This window comes from Dermacentor albipictus, chromosome 7 (assembly GCF_038994185.2).
Source record: "Dermacentor albipictus isolate Rhodes 1998 colony chromosome 7, USDA_Dalb.pri_finalv2, whole genome shotgun sequence".
Taxonomy (NCBI): Eukaryota; Metazoa; Arthropoda; class Arachnida; order Ixodida; family Ixodidae; genus Dermacentor; species Dermacentor albipictus.
The window spans coordinates 49,856,808-49,878,347 of NC_091827.1; the positions used below are offsets into that span (position 1 = coordinate 49,856,808).

At 47.1% G+C, this 21,540-nt stretch overlaps 1 protein-coding gene across 1 annotated transcript in view; it reads right to left on the reverse strand.

Annotated features, from left to right (window-relative positions):
- Positions 1 to 5,463: 5,463 nt before the first annotated feature.
- LOC135910155 (uncharacterized) overlaps positions 5,464 to 21,540 on the reverse strand; it is an 85,798-nt gene continuing 69,721 nt past the window's right edge. Inside the window, exons 10-13 of the mRNA XM_065442191.1 lie at positions 16,047 to 16,179; positions 13,411 to 13,581; positions 9,762 to 9,890; positions 5,464 to 5,826 (exon numbers count right to left, since the gene is read on the reverse strand). Coding sequence (XP_065298263.1) covers positions 5,683 to 5,826; positions 9,762 to 9,890; positions 13,411 to 13,581; positions 16,047 to 16,179 — 577 coding nt within the window. The 3' untranslated portion in view covers positions 5,464 to 5,682. The remainder of the gene's footprint in view (positions 5,827 to 9,761; positions 9,891 to 13,410; positions 13,582 to 16,046; positions 16,180 to 21,540) is intronic.

A 21,540-nucleotide genomic window follows, 5' to 3' on the forward strand; every position in this document is an offset into this window, starting at 1 on the left:
CGCACTTCTTCGCAGTGCATCGCCGAGGCTTCGCGCACAAAGATAAACTGGTACATTTTCACTAAACTGCGTCACTACGGACCGCCATTTCACAGCGACAGCCGCTGCTCTCGTGTTTATGACTAGTGCGTCGTTTTCAGTTGGTAAAGCGGGGGCCTTAAGGCGCCTGCGATGAACAGCCGCATCACGACGCTGCGTTTCCATTCCCCAAATAGAGAAATAGTGGTGATCACTGACATTATTGAGAAGCTCAATATTGAGAATAGCACTGTAGCGCCCCTATAGGCGACTTCTGACCGTATGAATTGCCTCGTGCGTGCGACCCGCTTCAATGTATCCGCTTCTAAGCTTTCGCCTCACTGTCGCCACTCGCGGCAAGAAGTGCAAAATTTAATAATTTGCTTGATCACCGTTTGTCATCAGAAATTTCTAGCATTCAAAACGAAAAACAAACACTTAAAGAAATAAAAATGTTTCTTATTTTAATTGTTGTATTTTAACGTATTCGTTTGAGCGAAAGCGCAGGTGCAAGAATGCGTCGCATGTACCCTGTTCGCATTCGATTTAGGATAGAAAGATAGTTCTCGAAAGAAGAAGCACGCCCTTGACGCGCCCGGGAAAGGCGTGGCAAGCGGCTCACGGCAAGTGTGCAGACAGGCAGCGGGACAGTCACGGTATTGCTAAGTTGCGATAATCCGTTGATAACAATACGCGGCGCTGGCGCGTTTCGTCGTGCAGCCGTCTGCGCTTGAAACGTAGAAGCAGCGTGCCGCGCAGGGTGCGCTCATGTTGTCATACGCGGCTTTCTGTCTACATATTTTTTTGCCTGCAGCCTTTGCGCGTTTCACGCTATCTCCGTTCACTGACTGCCGTCGAGCAAACTCGGGTAAAACTCGGGTGAACGAGAAACTCGACGCATCCTGCATAGCACCCTTGTTCTTTGAGACAGCTTACGTGATTTTTACTTCACTTCTTTCGCTTGTAATCCCCGTGCAGGCGCTTTACTAGTATATCACACATAATATTGCCTTTTACTTTTTACTGCATTAATGACCCATATTTTTAAAGTATTAGGTGTTATGTAGCTAAATGGAAATGTGCCTTGTATTTAGAAAAAAGAAGCTTACAATAATTCGGTTCTGACCGCGAGAATGTGCTTTTACGAATTCGTTCGCTTGTACGTCCCGGAAGAACAGTATATTCTCGAAGGTGGGTGGGAATACTTGAAATCTGGAATACGAACGGAATAGCATTTTTGATACGATTCGTACTCGATTCGAAAATTTGCTACTCGAAGTTGTCAAACAATTGTCTAGTTCGCATACTGCAAAGGCCGCACAACACTTCTTCCAGCCTACGGGTGAGAAATAATGATTCAAATGGAGACTCGTTGTAATGATGCTCCTTTAGCCAAACCGCAGTTGTGGAGTACTCCTGAAGATAAACGCGGTGGAAATCACATCTGCAATATATTTGGTGGTCACTGAGTAAGCTTGTCTCGTGAGGGATTGCCTATACATTCGCTGTCTCAATTAAGCAACATTGAAGTATTTATTTTGACCAGTGTAATTATGTCAACATTTCTTCAAATCCATGCACTGGGCTTCAATATGACATTTTGCGGTTTCAAAACACTATGCACTGTATTACGTGCTCTAGGAACGTACCAATTTTTTTTCCTTTACTTAGATGTCGTCGTACACCCGACGGCATCATAGTGTTTTACCGTCCCCAGGTATGAAATATTGTCAGCAGGCTTTCGCTTGCGAGAGGACCCTACGAACTAGGCACCTGCGGCACCTCGCAGGGCTTCGTCCTCTCCCCACTCTTCTTTAATAGTTTTAGAATAGGAGCCCCAAACGTTTTGGGGCCCCAAAGAAATATGCAAACTGCTTTTGGGTTTTGCATTGGGAACGCTATTTCACCGATTTAGCGGGAGCCCAATTAGCGGCCCCAAAGGTTTTGCGTCGGCAAACATGGCGGCACCCATCGAAGCGACGGCTCTAATCTAGCACTAAACTAGGTTCGATTCGAGGTAACGCGTCGAGTTCGCAAGCTAGGAGAAGTGACTGTGGTTGTCGCTTTCTCTCAGCTAGCGTCTGTTATGAAGATTGACCCAATAGACGCCGCTGATTTCGAATTCGATTGTGGATTTTATGGCTCGTAGGCCTAACACGGCTAAGCTTGGCTGGTGAAGGCTAGTGAAGTTGGTTTGCTCAAAACTAAGCGCAACTAATTGTTTGCAGCTTACAGAATTACCTCTATGATGTAATTTTTTGCGAATACGTGAAAGTCAAAATTCTTATTCCTATCATAAAATAGGATATTTTATTTAATTATTTCTCATAGCTTTTTTTTGACGCCGTAGTGGTGCTGTCAGCGCAAGACGCTATCCACAAACGTAAAAGCCTATGCTAAAGCTCTTGACTCCTACATGCCCCAACGCTAACACCCGCAAAGCTCTTTGGTTGGGACCCCTTTTCTAAAAATCTCTAATATAGCCATGCACAATCTCTCCACTCGCCTTGCTGCAATCCCGAACGTAGGTCACGCCATTTATGCGAACGATATCATGAGCTGGGCACCGGGCGGATCACTAGCCATGCTCGAACACTCGTTACAAAGCGCGTTGGAGGCTACCGAAGATTTTATTTCAAACGTGGGCCTTGAACTCTCCCCCGCTAAAACAGAGCTACTGTTATACTGCCAGTCCCGACAGGGGGTCAGAAATCTTGCGCCTCTAGAAACTCTGCCGATAGAAATTCGAGCTGAAAATGGGCATCCCATACCGACGAAGCACTCGGTCAAAATTCTAGGTCTCCTCATTGATGCCAAGGGCTGTAACTCGGCGGCCCTGAACAGGCGCACTGGACAGGCTAATAATGTCCTAAGACTTGTAGCCCGCGTGTCAAATTGAAGAGGCGGTCTCAAAGAGGACAATTTGCTCAGAGCTTATCGGGCATTCTTCCTGAGTCATGTCATCTACATCGCGCCATAGCTTAATTGGGGTAAAATGGAAAAGGCCAAGCTCGACTAGTAGCGTCCTTGTTCTCCGAGTGGTCGGGTGAAGCAGCGCGGACTGTAAGCGCGCGCGCAGCCTCGTGTGCCGCCTCGTTAAGGTTGGGGACGTCGCCGATCTTTGGTCCTAAGTGTGCCGGGAACCAGTATATGACGTGTTTCTTAATCTCTTTCTTTGTAACAGTTCTGAGAGCCTGTGCGCAGACCGTGCCCTTTGGAAAGCTCTGATAGCGGCTATGGAGTCGCTGTAGATATGGCAAAGATTGTCGTCGGTGAACGCAACAGCGATCACAACCTGTTCGGCCTGTTCAGGCTTCCTTGCGATTACGTAGCTGCATGTCTTGCGGATCCGCGGCCATCCACAACCGTGACGACGAAAGCTTTGTTTCCCGCGTATGCAGCCGCGTCCACAAAAGCTGGGCGTTCGCGGTTCGCCAAGGCTTGGTTAAGGAGGAATTGTCCTCTGGCTTGTCGTCTGCCCTTGCTGTTTTCGCGGTCTACGTTTCTCGGTACAGGTCGTACTGTGATCTTGGCACGGACGTCCCGTGGGAGGTCCTCGAAGTGTTTTTCTATGTTTCCATGGGCAAAGCCTAGCTTTTCTAGGATCGTGCGCCCCGGAGGCGTCGTGGAAAGCCTAGCAAGCTGGGCGCGCTGCTGGGCTTCGGCAATTTCTTCCAGGGTGTTGTGCATGCCCAGGTGCTCCAGCTTCTCATTGCAGGCGCTGGTCGGAATGCCGAGGGCTTGCTTGGTGACCTTTCTGATTCGGGCATTAGGTCTATCTCTTTCGGATCGTGACCAATTGAGCACTGCCGCAAAGTATGCGAAGTGACAGGTGACGAACGCGTGTATGAGTTTGATGAGATTATGTTCCTTAAGGCACCTGTGTCTACTTGCAATTCTTCTGATGAGCCCGATAGCGTTTTTGGTCTTGGTGATGAGCTTCTGAACCGTAGAGGCATTTACGTCTTTAGTCTCTACGATCATACCCAGGACTCTGATTTTGTCGACGCATGGTATGGCGTGTCCCGAATTGGTTCGTACGGTAATTTCTTGATTATAATCGAAGTCTGATGAGTATGGCCTACGGCTCTTCTGCGTGGGTCTGCGTATGAGCAGCTCCGACTTGGTAGGCGAGCATCTGAGTCCTGTGGGAATTAGAAATTCTTCCATGGTATTCACTGCTTCTTGCAAGATGTCCTGCACCATGCCCGGGGTTCCTTTGGAGACCCACATGGTGATATCATATGCGTATATGGCGTGCTCGAGCCCGTGGATCTGTCCGAGTTTCTCAGCAAGTCCCGCCATGGTAAAGTTGAAAAGCATAGGGGGGATGAGCGAGCCTTGGCGGGTGCCCCTGCTCCCCAGCGAGAGTGTCTCCGCGGAGAGGTCGGCAAATCGGAGCGTAGCCGTCCTGTTAACTAAGGATGACTTGACGTACGCGTGGAATCTAGGTCCGAGGTTGAGGTCGGAAATGGTGTCCACAATGCATTGGTGAGAGAGGTTATCGAATTCTTTCGCCAGATCCAGCCCGAGAACGGCCTTGGTGCTTCTAATGGGGGCCATCAATGATTTGGTGCCTAATTAAAATCATGGTGTCTTGAGTTGATAGTCCGCGTCTAAATCCGATGAGGGTGTGTGGTAACAGTCCCTTGCTTTCGAGGAATCTGGAGACTCTGTTCTGAACGGCGTGTTCCGCAGCCTTGCCCAGGCACGAGGTGAGTGATATGGAAATAGAATACGTCACCAGTGTGCCGAGTTACCGAATGTGGAGCCTGATAATGCTGGCGTAATGAGATTCTTAGGAAATCTAGCATCACTGCCATAATCAGACAAACGAAAACCGGCTCAATCGGGCATCTCATAAAAGCTACACAAGGTACCGCCGTTCCACATTAAACGCGTCCGCGTTGAGTGCGGCTGCTCGATAGATAGTATTTCCACTGAACTTGTGGCCAGGATACCGGGGATAACGGGAGTTGCTACGCAGTTTCAACTGGGGCGCAGTGATTACAACAAAATAAACTGTGTCGTGCTATCATTCGTCATTGTGCTTGGCGGAGAGTGGCACTTGATGTGGGGATGTGGTTACAAGAATTCGTGATTCAAGAATCGCATGGGGATACCATATTAATCAGAATCACCGCATATCAAACACACCATCGATTACACACCCATCATAAGAATAACTGCTAATGGCACTAACTTCACCAATAATCCCCAAAGAATTAATGTGTTGCATGTATCTCCTACAAATCTTCCAAGCACCACCTCGTTTCGATTATTTACCGAGCTTTCTACTTCCCCTACACCGCCGTGCTTTGGCATAATCGAGATAGACCAGGCATTACCGCGAGCCAACTATGTCAGTGTCGTGCACAAGCGCAATTTACAATTGAGTTTCGCAAGAAAGCAGCGAACAGTCACTCAACGACAACCATAAGGACACATTTTTTTCTTCCCACTTTATTACCCCTGAGGCATCAAACAAAACACAGTGACCTCACTGACATATCCAAAACATATTAATTATGTACTCCCGCACCCTTCGGTTTAGTCATTCTTGCAAAGGCACTACGCCTCCCTCCTACTGCCCAAGCACTTGGTCACACTAAACAGGTCCAAAGTGGTGGTCGGAAGTAGGCACTACTTGAGAACATGTCCTGGTCATCCATACTTGGCGACTTGTGCCTTGATGGCACGCAGTCGGTCGAATGCTTTCCCGCAAGTACCGTCGAAGTCATCCATTTCAATGTTGTATGCCGCGATGCCGGTGCCTTTCTGAGACAGAGCTTCCATTCGATTTTTCGCCTGTGTGTAAGAGGGTAGGGAGATTAGTAGTGGAAAGGCAGAGAGGTTAGCCTGACGTCATATATGCTCTGAGGTGCTCCTCTATGTAGGCGACAAAAAAACATATGCGGGACCAAATCGAGAGCTGAAAGATGACGATGAGAACAGGATGAATGTATGTGTATATACAACACCCTAGAGTAACACACTGGGTTTCAAAACGTGTCGTCGAGTCTAGTCCGGTGCTTCTTAAACAGTCCCTAGCACTTCTAATAGCTATTGTTACTCATGTGCGGTCATCACATGCTGCTGACAAAATAGTACTTTGACGCAATATTGGCCTGTGAATATAAGTCAGAAGAATATAGCCAGAAGATATAAACCAGAAGCCAGCCTCTTCCGCTGTGCGTAAAACATGCGCTCAAAGTAATCGTTGCGATAGCAATGCCTTTCCATCTGCTGAAGATTTACAACATTTGAGCCACAGAAATTGCTTGTCAAGACGTATGCGAAAAGCTACCAAACCGCGACTTACTTATTAAAGCAAAGCGGTTGTTTAAATCTTCCCAATTCCCGCATCCTACATTGCCGGGCCGAGTAAGAAGGACCTAACCTGAATAGACTTGATTAAAGACAATTGCTTGGTGGGCCGATAGTGATCCCAGTGAAAAAGTAAACGCCGTATTGCATAAACACAAAACGCAGACTCACCACACAGGAGAGCGACTGTCCTTTGCTGCGCGTATCTTTGATTATCATTCCCAGTGAACGTTTCTTTTTCTTTATTTCATCATAGACAGACGAGCACTTACAAACCCCGAAGCAATAACAAAGGGAGCTAACAGTCTACCACTACGCTATCGCTGGACATTGACGATCACCTCAAGATCACGTCTCTGATTTCTTTTTTCATAGCGACGTCCTTCTTTAGCTACTTCGGCCACTTTGGGCGGTTGAGCAATCTCGCACAATAGCGTCATATTCTCGAAGCAACTCAAGTTGTCTACTAGCCTGAATGATTACATACGCCTGCTGTCTTGCTCATGACGCATGTGCCACTGGGAATGTGCCCTATTGGACAGCTTGCTACGTGCTGATGTCTAGCATAGTAGACATTTAAGGTCAATGGGCATTTGTCTCTGAATACGCGTCACAGCGGGCAACTTCGGCCCAGCGCATGTGATACTGCTTTGTGTGCATTCTCAGGAGCCCTCCTAGAATGTATGTACCAATGTGGCAGTAGGGGGTATGTAGCCTTAAGGAAAGCGGTGGAGCCCATCTGTCAATAATTGCCGACTCTAATGCGTGTAGCATTGAATCAAAACAGTGGCTGAACGCATTGCCACGATCAAAACGGATAATGTGTGAGGCGTTTTCTGCCAGCGGGCTCCCTATTTCGCGCTTCCCCAAGAAGACTCGGCGGCATCTAGCACCAACACCGTGAAACCTTTGCGTAGCTTCAGAAATGCATTGTGCGCTGGTGCGTGGTAAGGCTGAGAAGCGCTTCATTCGGCAACCGAGCTTCTCGGTCACGCTTCTTTGCAGATACGCTGCGCTGTCTTGTGGAACTGCCAAGAACTCTGCGCATGGCCTCTGAGACGAGAAGTGCAGCGCGCCGGTTCCCGTGAACACTGATCATTGCGCCCTCACCTCCGGTAGACTCAGTCATTAAAGAGCGACACATGGCCAGTGCTTTCGTGGCACAGCTCGAGAAAGCGTTGGCGGGAAAGGCATTTATTGAAAGCGGCACATACCCTGTACATCTGTGGCCCAGCTTGCTAATGCATCGGCTTGCCGTCCTTGAGGAACCCATGTGATGTGTGTTAGATTGCGCTCAGTATCGGAGAAACTTAAGGTCAATATAGAGCGGCCCATTCCCAGCAAAACATACCTGGTTGCCTACGCTTGCCTCAGAGACGTTCAATAAAGAGCGGCACACACCTACTATCACTTACCCAGTGGCGTAAGTTGGCATCAAAGAGGGTATTTGAAAATCAGTATGGCCCGAGTGGAACATACCCAGTGTTCCAAATCGGCGCCAAAGATTATCTTGGAACAGCGGTGGCTACCCATTCCAGCTTCTGCAGTAATCCATGTCAGCGTGAAAGAGTTTCGTTGTAGGGCGGCACATACCTGTGCATGGGCACATACTCAGTGACCCAAGGTGATCGAATGGCTGGTTCTGAATTCTGTTGTCTCTGTTCGGCAGCCCGATGCGCTAACTAGTGAACCCCGGGCTACCCAGTGACCCAGATAGATAGATAGATAGATAGATAGATAGATAGATAGATAGATAGATAGATAGATAGATAGATAGATAGATAGATAGATAGGTAGATAGGTAGATAGGTAGATAGATAGATAGATAGATAGATAGATAGATAGATAGATAGATAGATAGATAGATAGATAGATAGATAGATAGATAGATAGATAGATAGATAGATTAGATGTCCCAGTGAAAGTGTGTGAGGTACGCAAATAGTGCTAACGCGTTAATACTCAACCGTTAGCGCCCTATCTGCAACAGATGCCTTTGTCGACGGGCTTGGCTTCTTATAAATAGCCATGGCCGTTACGTTGCAGCCAGGACACTAAAAATAGAAGCTGGGGGAGAGGAGGGGGTGTGTTCCTCTAGGGTTTTACCTGGAGTGCGGTGATTACAACATTATATATAATATGTGGTGGTATCGATGCGAATCGTGGTTCGAAGCGATATTGCCACTTCGTGTGTCCACCGACGTGCTCATGGAGAGGACATGAATATATGCTGCAGTTTACCCACGAATGCCGTAACTCACTTTGACAGGCATCTTTGTTGTTGTATGCGAGAAATTTTTTTAATGATACAAGCAACCAAAGATGCCAAATTTACTACGAATGCTGTGGAGCAAAACAATAACGTAAACGCAATTGTCGCAGGATGTTCAAGCACGAACAGCAAGCACAATTCTTTCTATGAGACACCTGCCTTGCAGTCTCAATTTTGCAGATAAAGCACTGTCTGCACGTTAGATCCATGCGGCACACGGACGAATTTCACTTGACTCCTGATGTTCCACAATTTGAAATATCTGCGATGCCGCAATGGCTTAGACAACTGCACGTGAGCCGAAAGATATTCTGTCAGCGTCGCTGGGAAGAAAATTAACAGCAGTGCGGATATGCAAGCAGCGATCGGTATCGCATTACAGAAAGAGAGAAAAAAAACCGTACACGTAATGTTGAAATAGATCTACGACACGATCATTTCAAATATTTACAAGGCTTGCATAACGCATGCTTTATTTTATGGATTTTGTGTGAATGCAGAAATGCACAGAGGCCCGCACCTCTGCGCATTTCATGGCACTCGGATTTTTGTGCTTGTCTGTTTCTGTGTTTAAAATTTGGCCACGCAGACGCGTCTGCATGCTTAAGGCGTCCCCTTAACAGCACAATTATCAACAAATGTTGTTAAGTGTTTGTTTAGTATTGCGCTGTCACCCTTCAAGCAGGCCATTTCTACAAAAGCCCAGGCACATAGTGGTAGGTCATAAATAAACAAAATGTCACGTTAGAAGTTCTAAAGAACTTGTAGATAAAATATTTGTTTAAATTAACTTTAAATTGTTCGCCACCAGCAAGGCAACCATAATTGCAGATTATATTAGCTGCAGGTTCTGCCAACTGGATCTTTAATTCTTTACTTCTTACGTCTACGTCGAAGAGGAATGCAGTGCGCTTAGTTCAAATATTGCTGTGGATAATAACTAAGCCGTTAGACGACTGCAACAATTTCTCTGGTTGCGGCAGGAGTTATTCCCTTGGAGACCCCACACCCCTACGCCTAGTCAAATACTTCATAAGGTTTGTAGAACCTAAGTTATCTTCAGTTGGGGATTCCGCAACGTTTTATGCCCGAGGGGTATGCGCGTTCCAAAATAGGACGTGCCGAACAGTGGCAGTGCGGTTACCTTATTTTCAATTCGTCTTGTGTCGTCTAAGTATACAAAGGTGAATTTGTTTATGCGGTACGCCAAATTGTCAGGACTGTCCATGGGATCCGCATAGTTCTCACAGTGAGATGGCGGACAAAAGCACACCTGAAAACAGACAAGGGGAAAGATGGGGTAATGCACATTTCGACCACATAGTGTATATGAACACCGAGTGTAAAGAACGTCACCTTAGATTGTTATGAATCGTGGCACACAGTCAGAGTTTCTCGTAACAATGACTACAGAGGGAACTCTTGTGTTGCCATCGTTCGCCCGCTATGGGAATGATGTCCGATCTACGGGCCTACAGCTTCCGCAATTATTGTGCCTTAATTTACTAAGCTTTGTGTGCCTTTACTATTGGCCAGAATTTAGGGAGAAGTCTGGTTTAGCCGAAAGCATAGAAAATGGTAAGACATGGCGAACACAGACAGACAATGCGACCTGTCGCACTTATTTGCGATGCCTTGCTGAAGGCTGCGATTTGTTATGTCGCTATGCCGTTTGGAGCGACAAGGACGAAGTTAAGGCAAACCCAACTACAACTTTTTAATTCCATCCTAGTTGTATGGTCGCGCCTTTCAGCTACGCTAGATTATATATGCAATCTCACACGCAGTTCTCCGCGCTGCCGATGTTACGAGGTGTGCACAGGCAATCTTCCGGCGCATCAGAATGTAGCTCCGGACGCAGCTCTGGAATTATTGGAGGGGTAAAAGAGCTTTATTTCAGCGAGCTAGCATTAGAGCGCTCATGCGAACGGAAAGTTCGGCTTGTCGGCAAAAGAGGGGAGAGGAATCGAGAACAGGCCGACGCAAGATGAAGGGAAGGGGTGACGTGACGTCGCGAGAGAGGAAGCGCGCCGAGGGGAGGCGAGCTCTAGTGCAGTGCGGTTGTTGGGGAGAGAAGGAAGCGTGCACCTACGCCATCTGATCTGGGCTCTAGAGTGCGCTCGAACGGTGATGGCCTGAAAGCGAGATGAAACTTATCAAGAACGGTAAATGTCATAAGGAGAAGAAGAGCTCGTTCAGGCCAGTTACAGTAACGTCGGGGATGGATACGATGACAATGCAAGCTATGAAATTAGAGCGGTTGAAGTGGGTGGTGAAACATAATATACTGGATGGACTGCAGAATGGGGTCAGAAAAGGCAGATGTTAGAGGATGGTTATGTTTGCACAAATCCAGTTCATAGAAACTTCAATAGCTCATAATATACCCTTATGGATAGCATTTATAGATGAGGGAGCTTGTGGCAACACAGAGAGCGAATAGTTATGGGCTATTCTCTAGCTCGCAAAAAATAGATGATGATTTCGTGGAGCTGATGAGAGAGATGTATAGAGAAAACCGAGTACATGAGGTATGGGAAGGCAGAAAATTTAATGAAGTGGTGGAGATTCACTAAGGACTGAAGCTAGTATGTCCTCTGTCTGTATAGTCCTCGCTTTGTGTTACGGGTACAGAAAAGCGAGTGTAAAACAGTCACTTATGGTTTCATTTATCCTACATGTGCAATGGTCAAATGAAGCAACAAAAGGACCCCCGATCGATGCATACGGGTGACATAGTGGTGCTTCAGGTGAATTCAAGAGATTTACAGAGACTTGGGAATATCTCTGATAACTCACCAACAAATCTAGGCCATAAGTTTAGGAAAGATAAATCGGGAATTATAGTCTTTAATGAAGAGTTGAGTAATTACGTGTTGTCAGTTCTAAATCAAGTCAGACCAGTAGTCGAGCAATATCTATATATATATATATATATATATATATATATATATATATATATATATATATATATATATATATATATATGTATATATATACCTCGGCGTATGCATGCATAAACGAAAGACTTGCTCAAGCACCCACCACTATAATCTGAAAATAAAGGGGAAGCAGAATGCATCAGCTAGGAAACATAAGGCGCTTTGGGGCAGCAATAAACATGAGGTGATGCGTAGAATCTGAACAGGAGTAATTGTGCCAGTGCTAAGATTCGGACATGCCGGTCTGTGCTTCAAATCGGACATCTTGCCAGGGTTAGAAGTTAGCCAAAGATCGGCAGGCTGGTTGTCTTTGGGAGCCCACGGTAAAACCACCAATGAAGCCGTGTAGTGCGACCTGGTTTGGGCCTCATTTAACATCAGAGAAGGCTCAGGAACAAGGATCAAAATGAATAGGTGGCTAAAGTGCGCAAACATCCGTACCTGAAATGTGTGGAGACAGAATGGAAGAAGTCACTTGGCAACCAAGTAGAGGGTAATAATAAACGCTGCAGCAAATAACCACAGACCACGAAGCACATCCTAATGAAATGTGAACGTGAGATCTGTAGGTGACGTGCAGCTTCCAAAAACCGCTCGAACTTAAGGCGGGCGGAAAAATGAACCGGTCAGTAGTCGAGATAACAAAGACACTTGTACATTATCAGTGCGAAATAAAGCAGAGAAGATATTGTCACGATTGGATGCGTGCAGGCACAAGATCATGGAGACGTTTTCAAAAATGCTAGCGTGAAAAACATGAATAGCGTACATCATTAAGTCAAGCAGGCTAGGTAACGATTTGTCCGCCGCCCGTTTCAAAGGGGAGCGCGTGTAAGTAATCATCATCATTACATCATCATCATCATCACCAGTCACTCACATGGCTGGCGCTGGACCGCGTTAGTCAATGTACATCGCTTCCGGGGAAGCATGGACCCGTGGCGCGCGTACAGGCAGTCGCGTTAGCATCTGCGCCTGTGTTCTGCGTGTCGTATATTCAAATGTAACGACGGACGCCATGCTTTCTATAAGTGTTGCAAGTAATCGTGTACTAGAATGCTGAGGCTATGCGACGAATAGCATTCTGACAAGTCCTATTATTCTGCACAATGCAGGAACGCGCAAAAGGGGCAGAACAGGGGAAAAATAATGCCAAGGCATTACTATCGCGCGAATCCCAGTGTGCGCTCTCAATTTTTTTTCCTCGGCACATAGATCGTTACTTAGAAACGTGACCTATATTAGGATCCCTGTGCATTCACGTTGTATAGCGCGAAATACAGTGGCTGTCAGCGGACGACGCGGCGTGGATGAAGACAAGTTCGAGAGGCCAGTCGGCCTTCCTATTGGCTATGGAATCTTGCGGCTTTCGCAGTGCCGTGAACTAGTTGCGTGTTGGAGTTTCCTGTTGTATTTAGATTTTTTTACCAGGCACATTACATACGCTGAGATAGAATAGCGTAAAAGAATGACGAATGACGCTGAGAGATTGGGAAATTCTGTACAATGCATCGGAATACCGAAAACATGTTCTGTGTTTCTGGACAGTGGAGGATCTTTTCAGCACCGGCCATGGTTGCTTATTGGCTTCGGTGTTGCGCTGCTAAGCACGAGCTCACGGGATCAAATCCCCGCCACGGCGGCCGCATGTTGATGGGGGCGAAATGCAAAAATAAGGATATTTAGATTTTAGTGCACATTAAAGAACTGCGGGTGGTCTAAATTAATGCGCATTCCCCTGCTACGGCATACCTCATAATCAGGTCACAGTTGTGGCACGTAAAACATCCAAATATAACTAAAATTTCAATAGTCTGAACGTGATAAATTAGAAAGGGCTGACGCACTCACCGCTCGATAGTCCATAATGAGGCTTTGCTTATTGTTTCCCGTGTCGAGGATGCTGGATTCGTTATTGGCGCGATAGACGTTCGCATACATGGCCATTGACAACAACAGCTTGCGACGGCCTTTAGTTATATTTTTCGCCACGGCTTTGAGGAGGCTGCCTCTTAGCGTCCACTGCAGGGCGATCAGAAAAAAGGACAGACAGGAGACTTGTGCGAGCATGTTTAATTACTACTCAATTGAGAGCAAAGGTTTGTTTCTTTGGAGCGGTTGCAAGATTACGGACAGTTCAATGTAAATAATCCACATGAGAAGATTGCCCGGGTATGAATAACCAGTTCGAACTTTTGCCCAAATTTAACACTTTGGAGAACTTGTCAAGGTAATTTTGTTACAAAGCCAGTAATTCATCCAACACAAGTCACTAGGAGAAAGAAAAAGGAGCCTCCCTGTCATTTATGGTTAAATGAACACCACAGGTTAAATGCTGCGCCATACGTAAAAGACACTTATATTGCACCGAACTGCTCGCGTATGTAAGTTTGTTGCATACAATGGAATTCGTCCCCAGATGTTTGCTGCACATCGGCCCGAACGTATAAATTATTTTCTCCAAGTAATGCAAGGTGCCGCGATTAGTTCACCGAGAAAAATTATAATCAATTTCCTATATTACACGAAGACAGAAAAATAGGCGAGGGTTCAATAAATACTTGCAATACTCCTAATTAAGACCGAAATTGTGCAGTTTCTCCACACTTCACTGATAACAACCTCCAAATTTATGCAAAACATGAACTTCGGGTAACGTACAGTTCTCTCGAAATAATATAGTAACGCTGGTAAACTTTATGAAAGTGGTGTTACGGCGCTTTAAAGCACTTGCGTAAGGACTTTTTTCTTGACAGGGCTATGGTGGAACCATGCTCATTTACCTTCGCTTGATAACTTACAAACAAAAAAAGTCTCTTGATTGTCGTGAAATTTGATCTAGATGACATTCATATTTCCCCCATAGCAGCGGGTTAAATTATACGTTGTTAGTGAAACAAAGGTATAACATTCCAGCGATTTTGCGTATGTAATTTAGCCAGCCGGTTTGCGCTTTGCCACAATCTCCCATATTGTGGCACTGACTTTTTCCAACTATAAACGTGAAGTCTTTTTCTAGTTCTCCCCGGGCACCGGGGAAACTTATCCTGAAACTCTTATAACGCATGGAAATGAGAAGAAAATGAGGGCACGCGTAAATAAAGTAATGAAGCCATAAACGCTAACGTTTACACACACGTTTCACTTGACACGGCGCTATCCCCATTTACACTGAGCATGAGCTTTGTTTCAGGTACAGTTATTTTAGGATTCTGGAAAACACTGCGGATAGCGGCCATACAAAGCTCTTGAACGCTTTAACAAGTACTTTTTACAAAGGTTATTATTAAAGTACACAAATTCAACATTTATCGCACGTCTCTCACAACATACTTCTTAGTTAAAGAAATCATAAATAAGGTAACTCGCATAGTTCACCTAGGAAACGGCGAAAACCAGCTACGAGCCTCATTTCGCGCATGAAAATATTGAGAACGAAAACATGCTCAGGTTTAGCTCGCGCGTCGCAGCAGTCATCTTGCTATCATGTGGGGACACAGATGCAAAGGACAAGATGGCATACGAGGACTATAGTGTTATCCATTCGGTCGTTCACCTACGCTTTTTAATTTCAAGGGATACTTGCGGCTACGTTGATCAACTATCAATGACTGCTCATTGACAGGTCACGTGCCACTCAAAGGGACCATGTATACTTGCTCTAGCCAATGATGTAGTCATAGTCATAAAGTTTTGTAATAAAAAGAATGAACCACGGAATTCATTCTTTTTGTTATCTCTTGCACTCAATCTCTCGCACCTTTGTTCACCTCGCCCGCTTCCTTGCGGCGAGACCTTCGCCCTAGTGTGGATGTTTTTTGCGCGTCGGGAGACAGTCGGTCAGGTAATTTTTTTTTCCTGCTATCATCACGCACACATAAAGGGAAAATTCGATGGTTAGACGGTACCTCGTGCATATGCTCAGCGAAATCATTCACCTAATGGCCCCTTTCTTCAACGACCCATTCGCACGGTGAGCTGTAGTATTTTCCACTACAGTTGGAGTTTTTGGCGATTCGCGGCTGCGGCGTGTGACGGCGGCGTGGTCACTGTTGCTGAACGTGCTAGAGGACTTCTCGTCGTGACGCTTGAAATGGCTAAAGCAAATTTTTTGTTTCTGTGATAATGGGCAGACGCACAACACTGTTCTCTTTTTTTTGGGGGGGGGGGGAGGATCTTCTCTTGCGTCCTTGACAGGCACGGACCTATAACCAAACCCAACCTAGCCGCTCTTCTACATTTCCTTCGGACCAGCATAGCTGCATGCGGGCATGACACGGATATACGACGAAGTGCAAGAGTACAGCGGCGTCTGGCCGTTGCAGGGTCTCCATAGACACGAGGACGCCCAGAGGCGTCGGTTCACTGGGGAACGTGCAAAACGGAATCGCTATCGGTAAATAAAACCCCGTCGTTGACGAAGCCGCTGGTGTCTTCATGTGTGTTCTTTCCGATAGGGTTCGCTGCCCTGTTCGCAGGACACTTACCAGCATGATAGCAGTGTTGCCCTTGTCGAATCGAGATTCATCGGGGTTCGGTGCGATTCGGTAGATGCCGGTGGTTGCGGTTGCCACGCTGGCGTGCGTCTGTATGATCACAATCCCAATGCACGGGAAATCTCTGTTGCGAGAAAGCCGAGGCAGTGAGGTGCACAGTCCACGAATACAAAAGGGCAAGCAAAAAGTAGCGTCAAAACATGCAAAAAAAAGAACGAAAGGATGTTCTGGAAAGCACGCAAATATATACAAGCCTGCTATTTAGACATGCCCAGAAACAATGGCAGATCATTAGCATGCGTGCAATGTAAAGTTTCGGCAGATTAAATTATTGTGATTTGTTTTAGGATAACAGAAATGAAACCGATGGATTCTGAATCACATCGTTGAACGGGACAGTCCTTCATCCCTAATTGAGAAGGCAAGTGTAATCGTACCCGTACTTTTCCAAGGTATTATAATTTCGTTAAACCGTGAAATGGAAGAGCACTGAGGACGCCTAGTACCTCAAAGAATGAGCAGACGCATTATCGCCAATTGATAGGTCGTGTTAGTGAACCCGACGAATAGTTTAGGTAATGTCCTGCCTGCACAGTGTATCTCTCTCCGTACGTTAGAAGAAGAATCTCTCAAACGACGTCAATGATGCAAGCCACATTAAGCCTGGTATGCGTCTTTCTTTTATTTTTCATCGCATCTTTCTGCATTCCACCGAGATATGCGCCCCGCACGTGCGGTAACTTGCACGGAACAAATATTTCAATATGAGTGCCATGACTTCGCACCAATTTCTACACGTTACGGGAAGCATTAGGAATGTGAGGCACACTTCCACTTTCTTCTTGCAAAAAGGCCACTAAGGCGTTATTTTTTTGTGTTGTCCGATTAAAAACGAAAGACAAAAAATAAGGTTGAAACACTTTTGAGAAAAAATTATTCGAACTACAGAGATATAGTACTAAAGCGCACGGTATCGCTAATTGAAGCATAACGCGCACTCCCTGAATGAAATCGAAAGGAATCATTTTGGTTAGCTTTGTAGGGGTTGGAGGACGGGACTTCGGGATGAAAAACCAAAACTTGGGAGGATTTATTCTACATTATGTACAGGGAGGTGAGAGACAAGTAGCCGTCGTACAGTCATTACGGGCCAGCAGCAACTCGGACGCTGCGGCCCGCGGCAAGAAGTTCGAGAGAGGTGAATCAGAGAATCAGGGAATGTCCCAGAATCTCTGGAAGGCTTCTTATAAGCCCTTCGAGCACTGTAAGTCATGTCATGTTTGACCAATGCGAGAGTCCGCTCCGATGACGCCACTTTCAGCCAATGGTAGGCGCCCGTGTCACGGTGTCACACCTGGCGGCTCTCTGCGGTCTTGCCTCGCAGACTGGCAATGCACTTCTAACGAGGAGGAGAAGCAGGGGGGGCGCTCATGCACCATTGTCCGAGGCCCACCTGCTAATCCCGGCGGCGCACGAACTTGTTGGCACGTGAACTTGTTGCCTTCAACTTGTTTGCTCGGCCGCTCCTCTGGAATGTGCTTTCCTGCTTCGGCATTCCTCAATTAGCTGTGCTGCGATTTGAAGTGGTTTGGGGAACTCGAAGTAATCGCAGGAAACAGCTCCATATCTAACAGCTCGTCCTCGCCCCGGTAGTTCTGAATGGCCGGTGAACTCAATTCGCTGGCCATGAGGAACGCTGATAGAAGCTGCAGGGTACTGGGGTCGAGCCTCGTTTGACGAACTTCGGGATCCTTGGCCCTGGAGAACAGACGTCAAACAAACCAAACAACACAGCGCTGCCCCACGTGTAAGCGCAGGCTCTTCACCCCTGACTCGCCAGGCTATTACTGAGTCAAAATAAACCCTGATCTTCTATTTCCCCAATTTTGACAAAACAGTTCCAACCACCCTTCCAAACAGCTATCCATTTCTCCTCGATTGCCGACAAGACCAGAGTACCATTGTTGTTGCAAAACAAAAGGGTCGTTGACGATGCAAACAACAAATGAAAACAGCCGAACATAACTTAAGTGACCTAACTACACGAACGGCATGTTTCCAATCTATCGCAGTGGCGTACTTATCGCACGTAATGGTGCCACTGGACAATCTGGTCAACCTCACAAGTACGTAATCACAAGCGCGCTAGCCTTGTGGTCACTATCCAGAACGCATACTTGTGTCGTAGGCAAACTTTGCATTCACGCTTACTCATGTTTCTTCCCTGAAATTCCTACAGGAGACGTGACGTAAACGAACAATTAAACTTGCGGGACTTACACTCCGCAGAACCCTTAAAATAATGCGTCTTCTACTAACTCTTTCCACGCACACTCACTAAAGAAGTCAGAATACGGCTGCCCTCCTCACACACTAGCAACCCAGTCATAAAGTCTGCTTCCTTCCGTCCACACAGGACACGCGCTAATGGAACTAAGAACGCTTCTCCGTGCAAATCATGCACTCATTGAAAATCTATGCGCTTAACCTTAGAAAATTCAACACTTAGAAAGAAAGAAGGTTAAATAAAACACACGCGCGTTACGATAGGCCTCTCAACAATAACCTTGACCCTCAGGTTACTCACACACACAAAAAAAAAAGCCTATCTACTTATTAATGAGCATCTCGCGAGACTACATGTTTACTTAAAACGCATCTTTCAAATCTCGAGCTTCTCAAACGAAAACACAAAGCTCAAACCTTACACATTGAAAGAAATCTCAGTCTCAATTCGCGAAAACTTTCCGATGCTCAAAAATAAAAAACAACACACTTCATTTTTACGTAAGGGCTCTTGGCCTCCCTTTCCAAACGCTTACGTCTGACTCATACTTTGAGTCTAACGCGGGGTGGTCGTGTACCGAAAGCTACTCTGGCTACGGAGGAACAACAAAAGGGCTGACTCACTATCAGCTCCCTCAAGACGTTACGGTCTCCTGCCAATTTGCGTCCTGGCGCCCCGCTTTCAACACGAACTCGATTGACCACGTCGCTACTCCCCACCTGGTCTCGTCCTGCCAACTTGCGTTTCTTCGAACTGCACGCTGAGCTGTGAAAAGAACTACGGAACGACGAGGAGTTTAACAGCCTCGTGCCCTTTGTCCGCGTCCGTGCAGAACATTCTTCGCGGTCCCCCTTTGACCGGTGGCTCGACCATTCTGGATGCGTCAACATCGTCCTTGACGACCGCACCTTTTTCCTCGCGCCCTGCCCTTTTGGGTTTCTGGCCATCTTTGGCGGCGCTACATAAGTTACCGTTTTTCGGTCTTTACCGCGCTTCTTTTGACGGCGCTTTCTCTTTGCACTCGCCTTCATGTCGCCTTCTCGTGCTTCGTGCTGGCCGGTAGACATTTCGTCGGCCCGGATTGGTCGCTTACCCGCACAGTCTGAGTGATTTACATTTAAATCAACACTCTCTCTGCCTCGACTGGCGGACAGCTCAACCGACCCTGGCACAATGCAGCAGGCTTTACTCGAGTTAGACAACTCGCACTCTCGCGAACTGCCCTCTACTACATTGCCCAGCGCACGCTGTGCATCGGCACACAGCCCGTCGGTATCGATCGCTGTCTCACGCGCACAGTCCGAATGATTAACAACGGAATCATCCCTATCTAGGCTATCTAGACTGGCGGTGAGCCGCACCGATCCCTGAACAATGCAGTTGTTCTCTCGTGAGCTACGGAGCTCGCCATCCCGAGAACTATTCTCAACTGCATCGTCCAGCTCGCACTTCACTTCTGCACGCAGATCTGGCTCTACATGGGTGCTCGCGTCTGTCGCGCCAACAGTACCCTTTTCCTCGCTAGCAACCTCGCTAACCTTACCAGCGACGCACACACGCGGTAACTGTGCCAATTTGTTCGCAGCTGGCCTAGCTGTCTCTACAGTCCTCTGTTGGCACAGCACCTCGTCGCTCTCCTTGCGGCCTTTAACGGCCTCTGTTGCCACTAAGGCATCGTTAGCAGCTAGCATTTTCCCTTCACTTATGAATCGGCAGCCAATCTCACAGGCACTACTCTTCTCGTCGGCTTCTGGCGAAAATCCTCTAGACACTTCCTCATACTTTCGCTCTGTACTACCTACACAATTCTCAGACAGCCGTTGTCTCTGTGCCAATAACTGATCACAATGCTGTATCTCTTTGATCAGTGCTGCTTTCTCTCTCTCATACTTTTGCTCACGCTCAAGCTTATGTTCCTGATACTCACGTTCGCGTTCATTCTCACGTTCGTGACGCTGACACCTAAGAGTAAGTTCTTGAAGCTCCTGCTTCCGTTGATTCTCGCGTTCTTCACGCGTACGCTCACTCCTAAGTTCACGAAGCTCCCGCAAACGTACACGACGCACACGCTCCCGTGGCTCCTGTATCACCTCCTAAGCAAGCTCAATGCTTTTGTCATCACTGCCACTATCTTCAATCGCCTTTATGATAGCTGGCGTTTTCATCCGTTCGTCCGCCTCAACTCCCAAATCGTCGCACACCAACAACAAGTCTAACCTCGTCAACCTTCTAAGATCCATGGCAGCTGCCCCGACAGGTGGTTAAAACTGTTTTCCTTAATTAATTTGTGAAAACACACAATGCAACAAACTCCCGATTCCCAGAACTATCAAAATGAACACACAACATTTGAGTCTGGCGAATCATAAGGAAAAAAACCACGCGCTCACTTACGGTTGCAGCACCCTGCCATCCGGTTCATTTGTCCGCTGTTCCCGGTTCCTCCGGACTCCCTGGGTCGAAGGCTCGCTCCTTCTTCGCTACTCCCAGTTTCTTCGGACCTCTTTCGACGAAGGCTCTCTCTTCTTCGCTCTTCCCGGTTCCTTAGGATCTCTCTCGACGAAGGTTGATCCGTAGCGCTGCCACCAGCTGATGCGTTCGGAGGCGATCCTACCGCTGCCAACCAGATGTAGGGGCTGAAAGAACGGAGTTCGGGATGAAAAACCAAAACTTGGGAGGATTTATTCTACATTATGTACAGGGAGGTGAGAGACAAGTAGCCGTCGTAGAGTCATTACGGGCCAGCAGCAACTCGGACGCTGCGGCCCGCGGCAAGAAGTTCGAGAGAGGTGAATCAGGGAATCAGGGAATGTCCCAGAATCTCTGGAAGGCTTCTTATAAGCCCTTCGAGCACTGTAAGTCACGTCATGTTTGACCAATGGGAGAGTCCGCTCCGATGACGCCACTTTCAGCCAGTGGTAGGCGCCCGTGTCGCGGTGTCACACCTGGCGGCTCTCTGCGGTCTTGCCTCGCAGACTGGCAATGCACTTCTAACGAGGAGGAGAAGGAGGGGGGGCGCTCATGCACCATTGTCCGAGGCCCACCTGCTAATCCCGGCGGCGCACGAACTTGTTGGCACGTGAACTTGTTGCCTTCAACTTGTTTGCTCGGCCGCTCCTCTGGAATGTGCTTTCCTGCTTCGGCATTCCTCAATTAGCTGTGCTGCGATTTGAAGTGGTTTGGGGAACTCGAAGTAAT